General features: G+C 41.6%; 1 protein-coding gene across 15 annotated transcripts in view; it reads left to right on the forward strand.

Moving 5' to 3' along the window:
* The window catches only part of ABI1 (abl interactor 1), a 77,467-nt gene that overhangs the window by 22,408 nt on the left and 34,988 nt on the right, over positions 1-20,071 (forward strand). For 14 of the 15 annotated variants that reach the window (XM_015853240.2, XM_015853241.2, XM_015853245.2 and 11 more), the window contains exon 2: positions 1,202-1,369. In XM_015853240.2, coding sequence (XP_015708726.1) covers positions 1,202-1,369 — 168 coding nt within the window. Of the gene's footprint in view, positions 1-1,008; positions 1,115-1,201; positions 1,370-20,071 lie in introns of those variants that run through there. The other variant, XM_015853253.2, reaches the window with a different exon arrangement.

Raw genomic sequence — 20,071 nt, forward strand, 5'->3', positions numbered from 1 at the left:
TCTCCTGGTTTGTGGGGGTGGGATGGGAGTTCATCCTTGTTTTAAAAAAGAAATATCTCTTTAACAGGTGGCATAGCGTGTGTTTCAGTATTTATTTTGCAGTGAGTTTATAATATATGCGATCAGTTTACCTTCCAGTTTTCTCCTTAAAACAAGGGAGACAATGATTCCTTATCTCTCTTCATACTTAAGTGAGGGGCACATTTAACATAGGTGGGTACTGAAGAAGTAAAAATTGAGATTCAGGAGCAGATGGTAACTGCAACTGGCCCAACTGTGGTACAGATAAATGAAACACAGAGTGGGTTCTTTGGCTCTTCTGTCAGCATGTGATGCAGCTTGGCTGCTGCTAGAGCTGATGACTGTGGGGCTGATGGGGTGGAAGAAGACAAGGAATGTATGAGGTGTGTGCCTTTTGTGGATAAAGGTGTGGGTTGGAATGGGATCAGAGAGGGGAAGGAAAGAACATGAGGCTGGGAGCTGCTGCAGGACACCTCAGGGGAAGGTAGGAGGAGAAGGAGGCTTAGGTGAGCCTTGTTCTGTGTGAGAGGACACAGCAAGGATCTACTCCTGCAGATGAGTGGCACCTGAGCAGACAGGGCCAAGAGCCAGCTGGCAGCCGTCAAGGATGGTTTATTAAGCTTTGACATGAGGAGAGGTAATGTCACAACTGCTGCTCTGCTTCCCTCCTCCCCACTACTGGGCTGCAGCAGCCTGCACAGTGGGAGGACTGGCTTTGCAAGCATCATGTGTGGTTGGGGACACTGAACTGTGGGAAAATATTTTTCTATATTTAAGTTGTTTGGGCTGTGTGATCTCATAAGAGATGGTGAAAACTGTTTCAATGTTCCTGGGGAATTAGAGGCTTTTCCGGAAATGAAGGATGTGCAGGCAGGCTTTAGAAACTCGGTGCTGACAAATCATGATAATGTTTTGGCTTTTTTTTTTTTTCTGCTGAATGAATTGTTTCTTGGCATGTAATGCTACGGTTAAATAGTTCTCACATTCTTTATTTGCACTTTATTATTGAGAATTTTTGGATGTTGATGCAGACTGAGTACTTTGTCTGACTGCACAGTCAGATCTTCTCGATTACAGATCCTTCTAAATATAGGTAGCGGTTTTTTGTTCCTGTCCTTTCTCCCTCATCTCCCACCCTTTTCCTGGCCTTAAGCAAACATCTTGTTCTTTTGCTTTACAGGCTCCAGATAAAAGGAAAGCATTAGAAGAGACCAAAGCCTACACAACTCAGTCTCTAGCCAGTGTTGCTTATCAGATCAATGCACTGGCCAACAATGTATTACAGCTGCTGGACATCCAGGCATCCCAGCTGCGGAGGATGGAGTCCTCCATCAACCATATCTCCCAGGTAATCTTTTGTAATAGAGATGTTATTTTCCCTCTTGTGTTATTGAGAGATGGGTAGTTTATGTTGACTTATTTGAATTCTCTGATTAATTTGACTGAAGATGGTAAGACTTTCTTCTTTTAATATTTATGAAAGCCACTTTCTAACGATGATTGTGATTGAAATGAAACAGATTTGATTTAAAACAGGAGCTAATTAAGATCCCAGAACCAGAAGCTGCAGTTGAGAGAGGGTTAGATAGGATTTTGTTTTCAGAGAAATCCAAATGTTTCATTACTAGAACTCAAAGGATTCAACCCAAAATGTTCTTCAATGAATTTAAAACCCTTGTTAGTCAGCCAATGCTGTTTTAGTAGTACATATTAGACCAAATTTCTTAAATTTGAAGGAAAGTGTTCCTTGTACCTTCTGCTGTCTGTCTCCCTGTAGAGCCCTGCTAACCTCCGTTTATTATTCTTACACAGTAATCACGATTTCCAGAAACTTTAAATGGCAACTCAGTGGTTCCCTGAAAGCTGCCAGCTGGGAGGAGATTCCAGTGCACATTCCTTTTCCTAGTAACAAACCTTTTTGAAGCACTTGTTGACTTGGAGCGTGTTAAGACCTACACGAAGTTAAAAGATCAAATATTTAAAAAGTCATTGTTACTGAATCAGTTAAATAGGAAGAAGTAAAGTTGGTGTAAATGAATTTCTTGCTCTGTCAAGTATTGAGAGGCTTTGTGATGTTAGGTTTATGACTACATTCAAAGATGTGACTGCATGAAGGACTGAACCAACAAGCCTCATAAGCATTGCGTGCCCTGTTACACTGAGCACATCTTTTGTGTTTCAGAGCTGCAATGAGTGAAACAATTATTGTTACATTTTCATTGGCTCACTGATATGACTAATCGTGGAAAAAGTCAAAATGTTTGATACTAGTACAAAAGCTGTTAACCCTCTGTACTATTTGCTGCTTGAACTGAAGGCACTGTGCTGAAAGCTGTTGAGTCACCTGATACATGAACTGTTTGCTAAAGACTGTGAACAATCAGTGCTTTGTAGAGCTTTTAAGCAGTGTTTAGCAAGGTCACTGGTAGTTTCTGCTGCTGGTTGGTCTTTCCTGAAATGAGTCCTTGCTTATAAATGAACTTTGCGGACTAATTTTGTGGAACTAAACTAGATATGGATAACATGCATGTATTGGCTCAGCTGTTTCCTTTCATGTGTTGTTTTTAAGATATGCAGTTGAAGCATTTGATCAATCTGCTGTGCAGTTGTTTGACTGACTGATTCTAAATTCTCTGAAGTCTCCAGAGCATTGTCTTTTCCCCTTGCTTGTATCAATCATGAATATTTCCATGCGTCCAAAGCATGGGAGGATGAATCTGTTCTTGAAACAGAATTCTTTTCCATGGAAGAGGTATTGCCTAGAAACACAGATCTGAGGCACTGCCAGTCAACTACTCAATTCTTGGTCTTTCAATACAGAGCAGATTCCTATAGAATAAGGTACAATTTGATTAAAAAAAAAAAATTCTGGTAGCAAGTGCTGTGGAAGAAAATCCTCTGGTTCTTTGTATCTGCAGTCAGGTTGTGTTCACCTCCCACCTCTGTCACTCAGTTCTGACATGCAGTTTCAGTTCTCTGTGTGTTTTCCAGAATGAGTCTAGTCTAAATGACTGGACAGCTAATCGTGACCAGTAACCGCTTGACATTTCTCCTAGCTACGTACCTTCTTCAGCAGAAAAAGTACTCAGGAAAAGTTAAATGTAGTGGTGTGTTCTGTTCTTGCTACTGGAACTTAATTGTACAGATGGAAAAATGAGTTGGAAAAAATGAATTCAACTTCATTTTATTTTTTACTGAGAACAAACAAGCTTCACATGAAAAATCACTCAGGGATGAGGGAGTGCTGCAGTGAGCAGCTCTAGGAAAGGCTTCTGCTCTGGCTGCTGCATAGAAGCTAGACCAGCTGCATCTTTATTTTCTGCAATTACAGTTGTCTTTCAGTTGTAACCTGTGGGTCTAAGGTGGCCTATCACAAAATCATTTACTAAGTCCACAATACAGAGCTGTGCACAAAGAGCTCAGCTGTTTAAACCCTTGGTGTTGACTTTCAGCCTTTCCAAGTGGACTGGCCTTTCCAGACTGTTCTCGTATGGCAGAGACTTGATTCCTGTTGTGGAGAAGTTTGCAAACCCTTCTGGTATATGCGAACCTACTCATCCTGTTAGGCAGGATTCTAGGGGAAAAGATAGCAAGTCTATATTTTGGACCATCTTGAGCTTCAAGGCTTTACTGAAGGCATTAAGGTGTGTGTGTATATGCATATATATCTCCAGGCCTCTGTACCACAAGTTTTCTGCTGCAGTCGCAGTTACATCATGTATTTCTGTCAGTTCCTGTTTGAGGTTTTAGTTTGGCTGTTCTGAAGACAAAAACATACTTAAAAGATTTCAGCAGTTGCTGATCTGGTTGTGATATAGGATGTGTAGGCAGAGCCATGCATGTTGTGCCCTCAACATTCCATGTGGGACAATGGTAAAATGGCAGTGGAGGAAGGACCTGGTGCCCTATGTCACTTACCTACCCACAGGTGCTGGATTGTAGCAGAGCAAAGCTTTGCTTGGATATAGTTTATTACATTCAGAAGGAGTGACAAAAAAGCAGTTTTTCTTGATCTGAAAAGCTATAGCCAAATGTTTGGTTTCTTTTAATGTCTGAAATGTGAAATATTTGGAATAGGTACTATTTTCTTTCATAAAGAAGATGAATGAAAGCATAGACTGGACAGTGATGGAGTGAGACTGTGGCTGAGGGTCAGCCTGAAGTGGGAGATGGCAGGAAGGAACATAGGCATCAAGGTAGGACAAGAATGAAGACTTTGGCATTTGGCATATGCCGTTTCTTAGGCGCTGGGCAACTCAAATGCTGAATAAACCAATAATTTTTCATGTTGCTGGATGATGAGTGAAACAAGACATTGTGCACTTGTGCTCTGAATGCAGTTTATACTTTGTTATGGTTACTTTCTGTGTGTTTAATGAGTTTAAGCAGTAGCCTAGAAATTTATGTTTGTTTTATTCCTGCATGGATCCTTGAGTCCATGAGTTAATTCTGTAATAAGTCCTATTGCATCTTTCCCTTTGTTCTGAAAATTAATGTCTATTAGCAGAAGAGTTGAAAATTCAGCTCTTTTTAGCTTAAACATTTGACAAGGGAAAACTGCCTCTCTAGAAATTTGGGCCTATGTTTTTTGCTCTTTTGACTTGCACTGTCTTGGTGGTTTCCCCTCTTCCTGTCTGAAATGTGAGCTAACTTAGGGAAATGTACTTTAAGATACATTTTTTTTGCTGCTTCATTTCCATGAACTCGAAGAGAATGAAGATGAGACAGTTGTCAGAGAAGGAAGGTTGACAAGGGACATCCTTGTTTACAGTGCCAAAACTGGAAAATGTAACTGATCAGCACTTGCATTTATGTCTGAGCAGCTGCAGTACTGGATGTAGAAAATGCTGCTTTTTTTTTTTTTTCCTAGACATAAATAGTTTTTAAAAGCCTCATTTTTTTTTAACTCCGTGTCTATTGAAATATGAAGAAAGCAATAGACTCCTTTTAAGAGATGTTTTGTACCAGGAGACACTTGCACCCCTTAAAACATTCAATTCTCTTCTGCATCTGAAGCTGTTCTCTAATGCAAAATAAGAGCTGTTACAGAAAAATGTTCTCAAAATCTCAATAGGAAAACAAATGTGCATCTTTTGTCGTTTTTAAAAGTTAGAAGCTTTTGAAACTAAGACCATCACTTAATTAGTTTAGGAGAATCTTGCTGTCTCTCGCTCATGTCTAACACAAAAACATTGTGTGCAAGCAGAAAACCAAATACCTTTTGTACAGCATGGCTGTCTGGCTGTAGGCAATGGCAGTCCTTCCATACACAGCTATTACCTTTTCTAACACTCCTTTACAGATGGAGACATCTCTCCTCATGTGCAAATAGCTGGGCATTTTCCATTGAGCAGGTATCCAGTGAAGACCAGTGTGGATGAGGCTTCAGGGAAAATCTGCTGGAGATCCTCTGAGGCTTGAGGGGGTGAGCTTCTAAGCAGCAGCAAATTGAGAGCAGGCTGGCTTGTCTTTGATTCCAGGAAAAAAGAATACGATAGGTCTTAGCTGCTCAGCTGGTCTTCACTGTTTGCAGAGAATGATATAGTGCACATGCGGTGGGGACTCTTCATGATTTAGTTTATGAGAAGGAGCTTTCCCTGAGTGTGTGTGCCTGTCTTGGGTTAGTTTGGTACCACATTCAAGGGTTGTGGCATACAGTCACAATGCAGTTCATATTTGAAAGCCACAAAGTAGAAGGAGGGTAGGAATACAGTGAATCATCTGCTGATGAATGTTGGATGTCGTGCCTGGGAACAAGCAGTTGTGTAAATACACTGGTACTCCTATGGGCGGTACTCACCAGATCCTTTTGGTGACAACTGTGGTTCCAAGGAGGAACTTTTACCATGAAATTACTTCTTTAAAAGGAATGGGTTGCTTAAAGCTCTGGTTTTATTCTCTAATGTGACGAGCGTTTGGGCTGAATAATGATTGGACTGTTATGTGGGAAGAAAATTAGCTAGATCTAGAAAATGGCTGAATGCTGCTAACAAGCAGGGTCAATATTGCATTGTTCAGAATAATCTCTGGAGACCACTTGGAACATAAATCATGTCCTCGGCAAATCTGGGGATAATTCTAAGTTAGGGAAGTTGGTTTGCATGCTGAATGATAGAGCTTTCAGTATAGAGGAGCCCTGAGAACTGAGACAGCAAAAATCTCAGGAATGCCCATGAGGTGTAGGGCCCTGCACCTGAGGTTCTGTGAGTTTGTACAGGCTGGGAGGTCTGAGCAAGTCCTGGAAAGGAGATGCTATTCCAAGGGATGCTGTGCTGGATGAGGGAAACAGCAGCATGGGGCTGACTTGGAAAGAGGACAGCTGAAGGGCAGGGGCTGTCATCAGCTCTGCTGTGAGAGAAGGCTTCACCTGGAGTGGTGTATCCATACTCATCACTCTTGCCTTGTTCAAGAGAGATGTAGAGAAACTGGAGTGAGTCCCAACAGTGCACTACTGAGATGGTCAGTGGCATGAAGCTACAAGGGAAGGCTGAAGGCATTGTTCATTCTGACAAAGAAGCTAAGCAGTGGCGCATTGGTGTAGCCATCTTGAGTCTGGCTCTGTTGCCTCTTTAGTTAGCCTCTCTTGCAGTGACAGTGCAGAAGGAAGGAGGTTCTCAAATGGAGCTTTTCATTATTGGAGGGTGATGTACTGCAAGTTACTCAGTGTTGTGACTCCTTCCAGTGTTGCACTGCAGTAGATGGATTGACACTAAAATCTGACTTGCTGTCCATGCCTGGCACATCAAAAGCTGTAGGACCTGGATAGTGATGGGTGAGGGTGGAGACAGTTAGGAAGTCAGAGGAAAAAACATTGCTCTATATCTGCAAATCTTGTTAGCTCTGGTTCCATACAAACTTTCCCTACCACACATCCAAAAATGCGTGAGGAGACAAAGTGTTTTTGCAGGAACCAGAACAGCATCTAATGTATACATTAGAAAGATAATGTCTTATCTCTCATTCTCTTGGACTGCCTTTGCTTGTCAACAGACAGAAATATTCCAAATACAGTGAAGAAGCTTGTACCTTTTGTTTAAATTATCCTTGCCTTGGGTGGCATTTACCCTCTTAATAAGTGCTGACTATCTCTGTGGCCTTTGCTTCACATCCTGTTCTTCCTGTACTGTGTAATAGAGGCCAAGGCTTCCAGAAGCTGCTGCAGCTGAGTTGTGCTGTGCTTGCTCTGCTTATCTGTCTGCTTATGCAAACTGTTGAATACAGTGTGTAAGGATTGCCCTGTTAGCTGTTCTGTTGAGGAATTCTCCAGGACCATAAATGGATACACACAGAATCTGTAACCCCTGTGCAGCTTAAATGACATTTTTAAAATAAAAAAGCTATAATGGGATTTTAAAAATTATTTACTGTTATGAAAGAGCAACCTGAACTGTTGGCCTTTCTGTGCTGACCAGCCACCTCAGTGACTCCCATAGGGCAGCTGCTTTGATGGAGAAGGAATTGAGTCAGAAACTTTTGTTTCCTGTCATTCTTTATTCCTACCTGTTTTTGTGAATGTTGAGTGTGGGGAATAGGAGAGCTTGCTAACTGTAGTGGCTGGTTGCTGCAGTGAAATCCTTCCTAGTCTCATTCCCATTCCACAGTCTGGTAGAAGCATATTCCAAATTGACTATATCCAGTATCTTGTAGACTATCAAAGCTTCTTTTCTGTTGGATGGACATTTGGCTGTAAGCTTTAGATACTTCATTAAATACTGAATTAAGAGTTCTGATGCAGCTTCATGTTTTCTGAAATCAAAGCAGAAATCCAGTGGCTGCAGTCTTGACCCTGGAAGGCTTTTTCTGATGGTTTTGTGCAACAAATAAGTCAAAGATGTTTGTGCATTTTTTCTTTTTAATGGAAACCTCTTATATCTGGAAGATACATCACATAAATGAAATGCGTCACTGACCTGCTGTGAAGTCACTTATTAGACTTCAAGAATCTATTTCTTCTTCAGATGCACCTGATTAGATTGCTGGCCAGAATTAATTTTCCGTTGCAAGTCTCCATAAACAGACAATCTTTATGTGAATAACTCTTGTTTCCCATTGAATCAGGACTTGTCTCTATCAGTGCTTTAGTGGCATAAGTGCGGAGAAAGAAAATGGAAGGGATGCAGTGCTGGGTTCGAGAACACTGTGTAATACAGCAGGTAACCAGCTGCCAAAGAATTAAGTTGGTCACCATATCTGTGCTGTCAGGTGCAGCTACTTGGGAAGTTCTTTTATTTTTGTAGCTGGATAGTATTATACTTGAGCTGACTGCATTTAGGGAAAGGGAGAGAAGAAGAGGGTATGAGGGCTGTACTGCAGAACTGGCACCTTGGTCATGTCGTGTTACTGAAGCTACTCCTCCTGATCAGGCATGGTGCCTGTGGTTGGGCTTCTTATACAGCTCAGGCAGAAATTGCTGAGCTCTATCTCCTGGCTGGTTTTATTTGGGGACATATGAAAGTGCTTAGTTAGTGTTGATCAGCACAAAGAAAACTAGGTAGTGCTTTTCATGAGTATTTTATAAGCTGGTGGTAACGCTCTGACACCCTTTATACTGCTTAAGGTTTGACTTTGTTGTTTCATAGCAGCCTCTAGGGAGCCATTCCTGTGTCAGTTGTGCATGTCCAGTAAACCTTTGCAGGTTAGTTTATGGGAGGTGTGTGAATGACAAGTTAGCTGCTGTTTTAAAGCTGGGGCTGTTACACTGTTATGTCATAACTGGAAAAGAAAGGTGTAAGAAGAGTGGGAATCTGTCAAACTTCACCTTAACAAACACTTGTCATGTGGCTGCTGTGCCCAGGTGTGTGTGTCCCTCTCCCAGCACCAATGGGAAACAATAAGCTTGTGCCTGGCTGAGCCATACTCAGAGTGCAGCATTCCTTTCATGTACAGGAAAAGAAGTGTGTGAGAAGCTGTATGTATTCATATGTTTTATAGCAAAAAAGCTACATGTAAATAGATTTTCATTCATGTTGTTTTCAGAACTACTTAGTATACTGAAGAGCTTTGATTCTTTACTGATCTGCTGCCTCTGCCATGACAGAAAGGGATGAGCAGGGGGAATAAATGCTGGGTTTGTTTGGCTAAATTCTGTGCTGTAGGTAATTGGGTTCTGCTAGTTTTGGTTTTTGGGTTTTTTGAGAAAAGTAGTAATATGTTTTGTACTGGTGCAGTTTGACAGCCAGTGGATGCAATTATTTGCCCTTTCAGTCATTTCCACTTGGAATGCTGGCTGTGTGTGTAGAAGAAACCACCATGAAAATATGTCTGCATCTTCATCAGTCTTGAAAAATAAATTGCTAAAACTGTCATTTTCCCTTCTGGTCTTTGTTTCTGGTTCCAGCAAGCTATTGCATTAAGAACAGTGACTAGCTATATTGTATGGGCAGTAAGATGTATATAGTACAGAATGATGGGATCATGGAACTTGTATTTTGTTTCTTCTTTGAGAATCTGCTAAACCAGAATGGCATTTTCCTGAATGGATTCTTTTATGAGAGTATAGTGGTTCTGTAGCTTTACCTGTTTGTGCCTTAAAAGCATTTGATTCTTCACTTGCATCTGGGATGCTTCTTCAATCATCTTGGAATGATTCTTCACATCCATCTTGGGATGGTTTTTACTTACAGGTATGTACAGCACAACCCGGAGGAGGATTCTGAATTACAGCTTGTCATCTCTCCAACTCACTTCTGTTCTTTGCTTGCAGTGGGAAATAATGTTTTGTTAACCAATTGTAGGTTTGATCTTGTCATGCTATCTGGAATTCCTGTATGTGGCACCAACAGGAGTAAGAAAGGTATAGGTAAAAGCTGTCAGGCCTCTGTGAAAACAGGATAGGGACCTTACCAGGATCCTTAGAGGGATCCTGATGGAAATTACAAAACACATTAGTGCTTCTTGGAAGGTCAACTGAGCCACCTTTTGAAAATATAGGAACAACGAAGTGTTGAATAGTGACAGAAGGGAAATTCTCCAGGTCTTAGTTGGTGGTTGGTTCTTCTTTTTTTTTTTTTCCTTCAAGTTGAGCAAGGTTCAAAACTAGGCTGGATAAGAATGTAGGGTAAGCCTTCAAGCCACAAATCAACCTTTATCTGACTGGATAGGGGATAAACGTCATCTTTGGGAAGCTGATCCTTCATTGTCCATTTATAGGATTTCCTTGCATGTGGTGTTAAGATAAGTATTGGGCAAAATACAGCAGTGTCTGGATGTATTGCAAGACTAAAGGAGATGTGCTGTTCTGTAGGCAAAACTTCTTTCTTAGCCTAGTTTAAGAGACGTGCTGCTGAAGCTTTTGAGCAGTGTTTGTGTTTTTGCTAAGAGCTGATGGGTAGTGTATACTAAATCAGTAACATGACAGCTTGTGGACAAGCAAATTGTTAATTTCTCATAATTAAAATAAATGCTATTTAAACCTCTATATTGTGTGAAAAGAAAAGCAAAAAAAAAAAAAACCAAAAAAAAACCAACTTGGAGTTGTGCTGTTGACTTGTGTGTATCTTGGCAGGTAGAACATGGCATTTGAGATGTCTGATAGCAATGTTGTATTACTCCAGTGCTACAACTCAGGGCACTGTTGACTAACATGGTGCTGATGAGTGAGTCACTGAAGTAGCTGAGGACAATCTCTCTTTGGGAGGGTGCAGCTTGAAAGTCATATGAAGATGGCACATTTCTGGATGTAGTTACAATAAGGTAAAGCGCAGTCAAACAGCCTGAAATAAATTAGACTTGTTCAACTACGTAACATAGTTGTACCACTGTGTTTGGATTTTGTTTCTTCCTATATCCTAAACTGCATGTTGAGACAACAGTGTCACTGATAGCTTCATTTATTAGTTTTGAAGCATCCCCCTTGTAATAGGTTTGGTTCTATTCTATATATATCCTATATATATATCTATATATATCCTATATATATATCTATATATATCCTATATATCCTATATATATATATATATATCTATATATATATATATCTATATATATATATATCCTATATATATCTATATATCCTATATCTAAGGATCTTCTGGTTCATGGTCTTTTTGTTAATGTTTTCTTCCTGGAGCGCACTAACAAATAACAAGTCTTTAGGAAATGAAAGTTGGTTCCTGGGAGCTCTCCCTGAGAAAAATTCGACTTAAATCACCTGCCATTTTCCTGCATTAAGTATTCCTCTTGCTGGCATAGAAAATATCAAGCTTCAATCCCATTTTGCTTGTTTCTTGCTTTTAGACCTCCAGACCTTGGAGCAAGAGGAGCTTGATTAGACCAGAGCTCCAAGTTACTTTCATCTTCTTTTTAAAGAACTGTCGTTATCTCTCAACATCTTAATGGAAGTGTATTCCTCTGGGCTGCATTAAAGGTGTAGTTCTTCAGCCAGTGCAGTAGTCCTTTGGAGATGCCCTCTAGCACTGTCTGAATTATTTGGAATAAATGTACCTAACATTTATTCTTTCGGCAAAGAACAGGGAAAACATTTCACACGAATAACAGCCTTTAACAAATGTTTTCCTGAAGTAAGACAGAGAATGCTGCTGACTGACTGACTGTTAGGTACTGACTGGTTGCCTAGTTCTGTATTAGTCAAAAGCATTATCTAATTAGTAAAGTAAAACATGTGATGTGAGTTTTCCCAAACCCACATTCAGGAAGCAGAGGTTCTGCAAATAATTTCTTAAGAAAATATCCTGGAAAAACAGAATGTGAACTATCTGCAGATTTGAATAAAGATTTCTTCTGTGTACTGTTCCCCTCCCGCCTGTTTGCCTGCTTTTCTTCATCATCGCAGTTCTTAAAAACAAATGCATAGTTGTTGTTTACACTATCTGTATCCTTCTGGGAATAAACACAGACTGTAATGCTGGGTAGGTACACATAACTTAAATCCAAATGATATACTGACCTCAAGAAAATCAGGGTTTACTGAAACGATGGGGAGGAGATAGGCTACAGAAGTTTGCACAGCTGTCTTTGTGATCTATTAAATTACATCCTGATGTACCACTTTATCTAGAAGGCAAACATTTCACTCTCACTGCTGCGTTCCTCCCAGTTCAGGTAAGTGTAGCAGCATGGGTTCCCAGCTGCTTTGTCATGCAGTTGCAGGAGCTCAGTAGCTCTTGTGTTTGTGCTGAGCCATATGCTATTGCCCAGGTCAAAGGCCAGTCATGCATGAGTGCTCATTGCTGTGAGGCTTTCTCTTGAAATGCTGCTGTGGCTTTTTAACCCACCGCAGCAAGAGGAATACCTTTATAGAGCACCAGTATTCCTTTCTCACCTAGTTTTTAACAGTCCTCTGGTCAGCAATCTGTATAGTGTTTTGCCTAAGCTGACTCTGAAGACATGTCCCATCTGATTATTATTTTTTTCCCAGCCTTTTTCTTCTGCCAGGCAGGGTTTTGTTGTCTCTGTCCCTTACCCTAGTGTGGGGTCAGTTATCCTGGAGACAAGGTCATGAAAACTACACATTGCCTTTCTTCTGCAGGCTGCCTTCAATGTCTCTTCCAAAGGCATTCTTCTTCTCAAATGCTTGCAGTCGAGTTAAATCTCTATGCCAGCAACTGCGCAGTGGAATGTCTAATTTACTGCCCAGTTGTTTACTGTCCAGTTGTTGAGGATTTCTGATTGGTCTGACTAATAAGTGCAGTGTAACAGTGCTGGGATAGCATGTTTAGGAGGGGCTGCAGCACGGATGCCCTCTGTGCTCACACACATCTTGTCAACCCCTGCCTGCTTTTAGCTTCTGTCTATGTGCATGAAAAAAATCTGCGCCCTGATGGCAAATTGAAAAGCATGTGAGAGGTGATCCGAGAGAAAGGGAAAGGTGGTGGAGTGGGTTCCTCTTCAGCTAGGATCTGCCACAGTGCTGTATCTTTAGAAGGTTGTGACTCAGTATGCAGTGAGTGCTGTGTGCTAGTGCTAGAAAGGCATGTGGATGTTCACAGCATTACAACAGTGGTGTTCCATATTGGTGGTGGCCAAGAGTAGGAGACTGAGGAGAATCCACCTACAGAAGCTGCATGCAACTCTATAGCAACAGCATATAACTTCCTCTTCTTGTTACTTGTAAATTAAAATGGCAATGGAGAAGTGCAGCAGCTTCAATAATTCCGTTTCTGCCCTGCCCCCCTTCAAACTGTTAAATGTCATACATACGTGTGACTTGCTTGTCTGTCTTCTGCTTTTACTTAATATATCCCAAATTACAAGAAGCCTGTATGACTCAGTCCAAAATCATTACTGTTTTATAATACATGTGAGAGGATTTTTATTAATTCTCTTTTTTTTCTAGAATGCTTTAATGCATTATGGAGAGTGGGATGTCATAGGAAGCTTAATAGAACCACAAAGTGGTTTGAGTTGGAAGGGTCCTTAAAGATCATACTGTTTCACTTCCATGCTGTGGGTGGGGTTGCAGCCTGCTAGATCAGGCTGCCCAGGGCTCCATCCATCCTAGCCTTGAATGCCTTCAGGGATGGGGATTCCACGGCTTCTCTTGACAGCCTGTGTCAGGGCCTCACCACCCCCTGAGTAAGAAATTTCTTTGTAATTCCTAATCTGAATCTCCTCTCCTTTAATCTGAAGCCATTCCCCCTTCTCCTAACTCTGTCTGCCCATGTAAGAAGTAGGTCTTTCTCCTCTTAATAAGCTCCCTTGTAAGTACTGGAAGGCCACACTAAGGTCTCTTCAGAGCCTTCTCCATGATCAACAAATCCAGCTTTCCTCAGTCCGTCCCTGTATGAGAAGTACTCCAGCCCTCTGAATGTCTTTGTAGCCCTCTTGTGAACCTAGTCCAACAGTTCCACATCTTGGCCTTTTAAGCTGCAAATGCATCCTGCTGGCTCATGATAAGCTTGTCCACCAGAACCCCCAAATACCTCTCTCTTAATTCTCCCAGTCTCTGTACATATCTGGGATTGCCCTGACCCAAGTGCAATGCCAGGCATTGTTGAATCTCATTATATTCATATCAGCCTACTTTTCAAGCCTGTCCAGGTTAAGTTTGAGCTGGCTGATGTTCAAGGTATTCTCAAGCATATGGCTTGTCCTCTGTTACACCTCCAGGAGACAGGGCTGTTCACTGAAGCAGTTTGAGAAAGGAAAGATTGGGTTAGAAAGTTGAGCTCTATTTCAAAAACACATTAGAACAAAAAAGTGAAGAGCTTATCAGATCCACTAACACTAGTGTTAGTGGCACAGAAGCTCTTTTTGTTGCAGTAATCTGATGGAACATAGTTGAACAAGCAGAAAGCTAACTTCAATGTGAAATAAGTATACGGAGAACTTTAAGCTGGAATCTGTAGTGCATAAGGGCTGCTTTAGCTGTCTTATTATAGTACTGGGCATGAGAGAAAACTGGCCGTTGCTGGTTATCCTGCCATCAGAGGGCCATAGAATGGCCTGGATTGAAGAAGACCATAATGATAAATCTAGTTTAACCCCCTTGCTATGGTGCAGGATTGCTGACCATTAGAACTGGGGTCATCTCACAGTGCTGCTGTAAAGTTGCTTGCTTTGTATGTAATCTTGAAAAATACATATCAGCCTCCTCATAAACACACAAATGTTGAAGAAAGAAGAAAAAAAATCATATGTGGTAAACTGTGCTTATGGTGAAGATAATTGCAGCCACCTGATGGCAATTTAATTAATACTGATGGGTTCTCTTGGTGCAGTGCTGAAAACCAGCAGGTTTCCCACAAAATTGTATCACTGCCATTAAATGAAGTAAAATCAAAGAGATTTAGAGATAGTGTTGTTCCTTGGATGATTTGTAATCAAAACTATGTCTGCAGGTGGCTAAAGGATGCTCTGTGTCATTTCCACTTATAGTGCCTCTGTTTTATGGCTTAGGGAAGCAGTCTGTCCCAGGACTATATTTGGCACTTCAAAAGCTCTGAATTCATGTCTGGATTTTAGGAAAGGGGAGAGAAACATGACTTTTATGTGGGAAATTTGTTATTCTTTGCAGTAAAGGTTGCTTTGAGATGCACAGTAAATACCCTGTCTGAACTATGTAACATACCTTAGTATTTGGAGAATCTTTTCTTTTGGCTATTAGAGGTGATGAACTGAAACACGGTCATTAAACCGAGGCTGAGTTAAGTCACTTTTTCAAAGCTTTTCTCAAAGAACTTTTAACATCAGGCTACAAATAAACAGGGGGACTGGCTTTTTTTCTTTAGATGCGAATGTTCTGGCTTGTCACCCCGACTGTATCAGTTCCTTTCCTCTGACAAACTTTCAGAAAGTTCAAACTCGTTCTGTTGAGTTTATTTTTATAGGCTTTTTTTAGATGGTTTCCTTTTCAGCCACCTGCAGCGCACTTTGCAATGGCACATGTTCATCTCCTGTAATGTTGCTTTTTTTGGCACACAAAATGCTTTTCATTTGACATACAATTTTGTTCAACTCCCATGGTGGTTCTTCAGTGAGTTCAAACTACTGAAGAAGCCTTTTAATTTTTCCTTTCTGCCCTTGTGCTTTTCTTCATTCAAGAACGTATTTAGATTTGTGTGCTTTGTTTAATTCTAGACGAGCGTATTGCTTCCACTAAGGAAAAGTGAGATTCATTCAGCCACTTCAAAATGCTGAAATTCTCATGTGGGAGCCTGAATATGCACATTTTTCTTCTGTTTTGTATGGTTGTTTTTTTTTTAATGAACCTACACATGCGCGCATATCTTGAGTATTACGCAGTAAAAAACGCAATTCAAAATGACAGAACTCTAATTTCAGGTACTGAAATACATTTGTGCATACTGTTGGGATTTTGACCTTGCATAATCAGAAGCATTTATCTGCTTTTTGTGCTTTTTAAGACTGAATACAAAGTTAACATGCTATGACTGCATGTCTCAACTGTTGTTCTGTCAAAATCAATCAGTAGGATTGCACACTTGAAACACTTCTCTTTTGAAGTGTCTTCTATTTTAAAAAGCACTTTTAATCAGCAGATTTTTTGCATTTTTGGCTTGTTTTCATATATAATTAATAAGTCATTGGTTCAATTTACGTATTTTTTCTCTAGAAACTTGTGTTAGCAATGCAACTGCTGTTAACTGTTAAAATGTTTGCTCAGCTCACTTTGTAGACCATCTCTCTTTCCCTAGTGAGCTGTGAATAGTTGTACCTTCATAGTTCCTTTATCAGAATCTCATCCTGCTGAAGGGAGGCCAAGCGTAGCAGAAGGCAGCACTGTCCTTCCCAGATTTCATAGAATCACAAGGCTGGAAAGGACCTACAGTATCATCTAGTCCAACCAGTATCACCATTACTCTCTGCTAAGCTACTAAATCGTGTCTCGTATTTGTTTGTCATAGAGCGTGAAACTCCAGTGGATAGCTAGAAGTTGTTCATTTGTCACAATCAGTGGTTTTGATCTGGTAGAGCTGGGTGGGTGCTTCCTGTCATGCATCACTTGTGAAGTGGTGTGTGCTCAGCCCCAGCTGAATCCCCAGCAGACCATGGGAAGCCTGTTCTAGAGCAGTGGTGGCTTTTGTTAGAACAGGGAGTAAATGACAGCAAGCAAGCTGCTGCTTTGCCCTATTCCTGACTTTTGCTGATGAAAAGCCAGATAGAAGGCACTGCAAATCATCTCCCTCTTTACATTTGTGTCCTCCCATAGCGTTGCATGTAAGCTGTGTATTTTTTCTACTTGTTTATTATACTCAGGTTCATGAAGAGGGAGTTGGGCATTCAGTTAAATGTAGAGGATCAAAAAAGGTAGTTAGAAGTAGAATCATAGAATATCCTGAGTTAGAAGGGGTACACAAAGATCACTGAGTCCAACTCCTGGCTTCAAATCAGACTCTGTATCTGAGAGCGGTGTCCAAACACTCCTTGAGCTCTGACATTCAGGGCTGTGCTCACAGCCCTGTGCAGCCCGTTCCATGCCCGCCTCCCTCTGGTGCAGAACCATTCCCTGACCCCCAGCTGCCCCTCCCCTGGCACAGCTCCTTGCTGTTCCCTCGGGTCCTGTTGTCGCACAGAGCAGAGCTAAGCGCTGCCCAGTGAGGAGCTGCAGCTGCCATGGGGCCTCCCCTCAGCTTCTCTGCTCTGGGCTGAGCAAACCCAGGCACCTCAGGTTCTCCTCTCACATCTTGACCTTCAGGCCCTTCACCATCTTTGTAGCCTTTCCTTGAACATTTTCTAATAATTCTGTGTCCTTCTCATACTGTAGTGCCCAAAGCTGCATGCTGTATTCAAGGGGATGTCGCAGCAGTGCGTTATGGAGCAGGACAGTTGCTTCCGTTGACTATCTAACAGTGTTTTGCTTGATGCTCTTCAGAATACAGCTGTCCTTCCTGTGTGTATACATTTGGTATACTCAAATGGTTAAAATCAACTTTGGTTTGACAAAGCATTGGAAGTATGATCTATAGCTCACATAGGCAGTTTCACTAGCAATTCAAACCTTGATGGATGCTGTTTGACAGAAACCTTTGATATCTTTGTTGCTGCATTTCACTGTGCTCACACAGTGGCAGCTGTGCAACATTGCCTCTACCTGTGCCCAGCCAAGCCCCATGTCTGTGCCCGCTCTTGGTGCAGTGCAGGCAGCAGCCCTGAAGCTGGCCTGAGCTGCCAGACAACTCTCTTGAAGCAGCACGGGAAGTCTGGCAGAGCCAGGAATAGAGCTTCCATCTGCTATTCCCCAGGCTCTTGCTCCCAGCCGCAGACCCATCCCACCTCTTCCCTTTGCTCGGGTAACATCCCAGCAGACAGCCGCCTCCCGTGCTCGGGGCCAGCTGGTTCTGCAGCACTGCTTGACCGCCATACTCCAGATGTTTGACGTTCCATTTCCCCATACTTCTGTGAACTTCAGCTAAGTGCTGCTGGCATTTTACCAATGCAGCAGGGGAGGAGGGAGGACTGTTGCCTTAACCATTTTCTTTCCATAAGGAAGGTCTCTATAGAGCTGCTAAAATGGCTTCATCTTCAACGTGTTGCATCTGACAGTCTTCCTTCCCACATCTCTCTCCTTTTTCCCAGATGTGCTCTGCAGATCTCCCCTCCTTATGCTTGGTGTTGACATCCTCTCACCTGGGGAAGGTAGAGTGGGGAGTAAGGATGCGTGCAAGTTCCCTTGTGTTCTTTGTAGGCACTTCTCATTCACAGAACCCAGTTCTGTGAGGTGGCATCTCCTGGGCACAACTTGCTGCCCCATGTTCTTTTCACAGCACCGTGTGCAAGCATGTTGTTTGGTAGCTGATAGAGGATAATATATGGAGCTTCTTTCCTTTGATCTTGCAAGAATGATAAGTGTGTGCCCTTCATAGCAGTCTTCCTATTTCCAATTGGCACCAGGAAGAAATGTCAGGCTTGGGTCCAGCTCTTGGACAACCAGGCTGGTTTCCTTGCTCTGATTCTTGCCCTAGAATGTCACTCATCTGCTCAGCCCCTTCAACATATCCTTGCTCTCTGTCCCCTTTCTTCTAAGTTTCTCCAGCAAAGTATGTGACTAAATTTTCCAATAGGAAGCTCTGAACAGGATCTGTATAAATAATTCTTTTGCTGAACAGAGCTCTCCTCCATTTTCAAAGCTGCCGTATAGGTGTATGTGCAACTTCACAGACTGCATTTTGGAAATCAGGGGCTTAAAGTCCAGTTCTCAGTGAACCCTGTTCTGGAAATGTTTCTTCCAAAAGGAAGTTTTGTAGCAGCAGGGGGGCTAAAGATGAGACCCCACCCCTAACTTTTTTCCCCTTATAATTTGAGATGTATCAGGGTTTTAACACTTGCAAGCACATTCTCTGTTGATGAGAAATAAATTTTCTGTTAAGCTTGCCTAGCACAGGACTTGCTTGAGCTTAAGAAATATGCTGATGCAGGGAAGATTTGGATCAAGAGGTGCTATGGTCTGTATTATTTTTTAATATTCTGAATTCTAAAACCATATAAAGAGCAAAATGTGCTGAATTAATGGGATGCTTCTGGTATACTTCCCCACTGTCCTGCAGCCCCAAATGTCTTCAAACCTTTGTGACATTTTAGTTTTTTGCTGGAAATCTGTTCTTCTTTATGCTGATGGCTGTTGCTAGGGGAAACTGAGAAAATCTGCTAGTGTGTATAAAGAAAAAGCTTTATGTTCTAAAGTCAAAGGGCAGCTTCATAGGATAAACTGAACAAGTCTGCTTTCAGACGGAAGTGCAGACCAATGATAAACTGTGAAAATAAACACAGCCATCACATCACCACATTTTGATATCCTTCTCCCTCCAAAAGTGGGTGATATTAGTAAAAGGCAGTAGTAGCAATGTGCTCCCGTGCACTATGTGTATTATTTGTATGTATATGTACATATACATAACAATTGTATGTAGTTGTGTGTGTATTAAGTCTGGAAATCAGACTTAGTGTTTATTTCATTGCTCTTCCTTTGTTCTGTCAGGTGCTTCTTCCCTTCAGGTGGCCATAAAATTTTTATATAGACTGCACGGTGCTGTATATACAGATTGCTGACCTTATTTCATTGTGTTGTTAATCTGTAAAATCTCTTGACTGCGAACCTTGCCTTCTCAAAGAGGAAGGCGGCATATCAGATTACATGAGATGTGGCTTATCCAGATCCTTTAGCCTTTTACCTTAGGAGGCCTGGATTTCTCAGGTCTTAGGGAGATGAAGCTGCCCGGGGAGCCTGTCCCGCTGTCGTAACTTGTCTGTATGCTGAAGGGAACGTGTGAGAAACTTCTATCTGTAAACCTACAAGAACACATTGTTGGATTTGCAGCTGTAGAACTGTGACTCACAAGTCTATTCTAGTTGCCTCCTACATTGCCAGCACCACATACAAGGTGGATGTCTAAGTACTCTGGAGATAACAGGAGATCTGTCTTGCATGGTGCGCCCTCAGAAGACATGGCAGGATATTCTGAGGTGTTAAGGATTTTTGTTCACTCAAAACATCACGGATATAAGAAAATTCAGGGGGAGGAATGAGGTTCTAGGAATTTAACAAGCTTTTGATCCATTCTTTGAGCAAGCTTCCCAGAAGCAGCCCAGTCTTATTCTATAACTGAATTGGTGCAGACATAGATGAAGTGTT

The sequence above is a fragment of the Coturnix japonica genome, chromosome 2 (genome assembly GCF_001577835.2).
Source record: "Coturnix japonica isolate 7356 chromosome 2, Coturnix japonica 2.1, whole genome shotgun sequence".
NCBI classification, from domain to species: domain Eukaryota; kingdom Metazoa; phylum Chordata; class Aves; order Galliformes; family Phasianidae; genus Coturnix; species Coturnix japonica.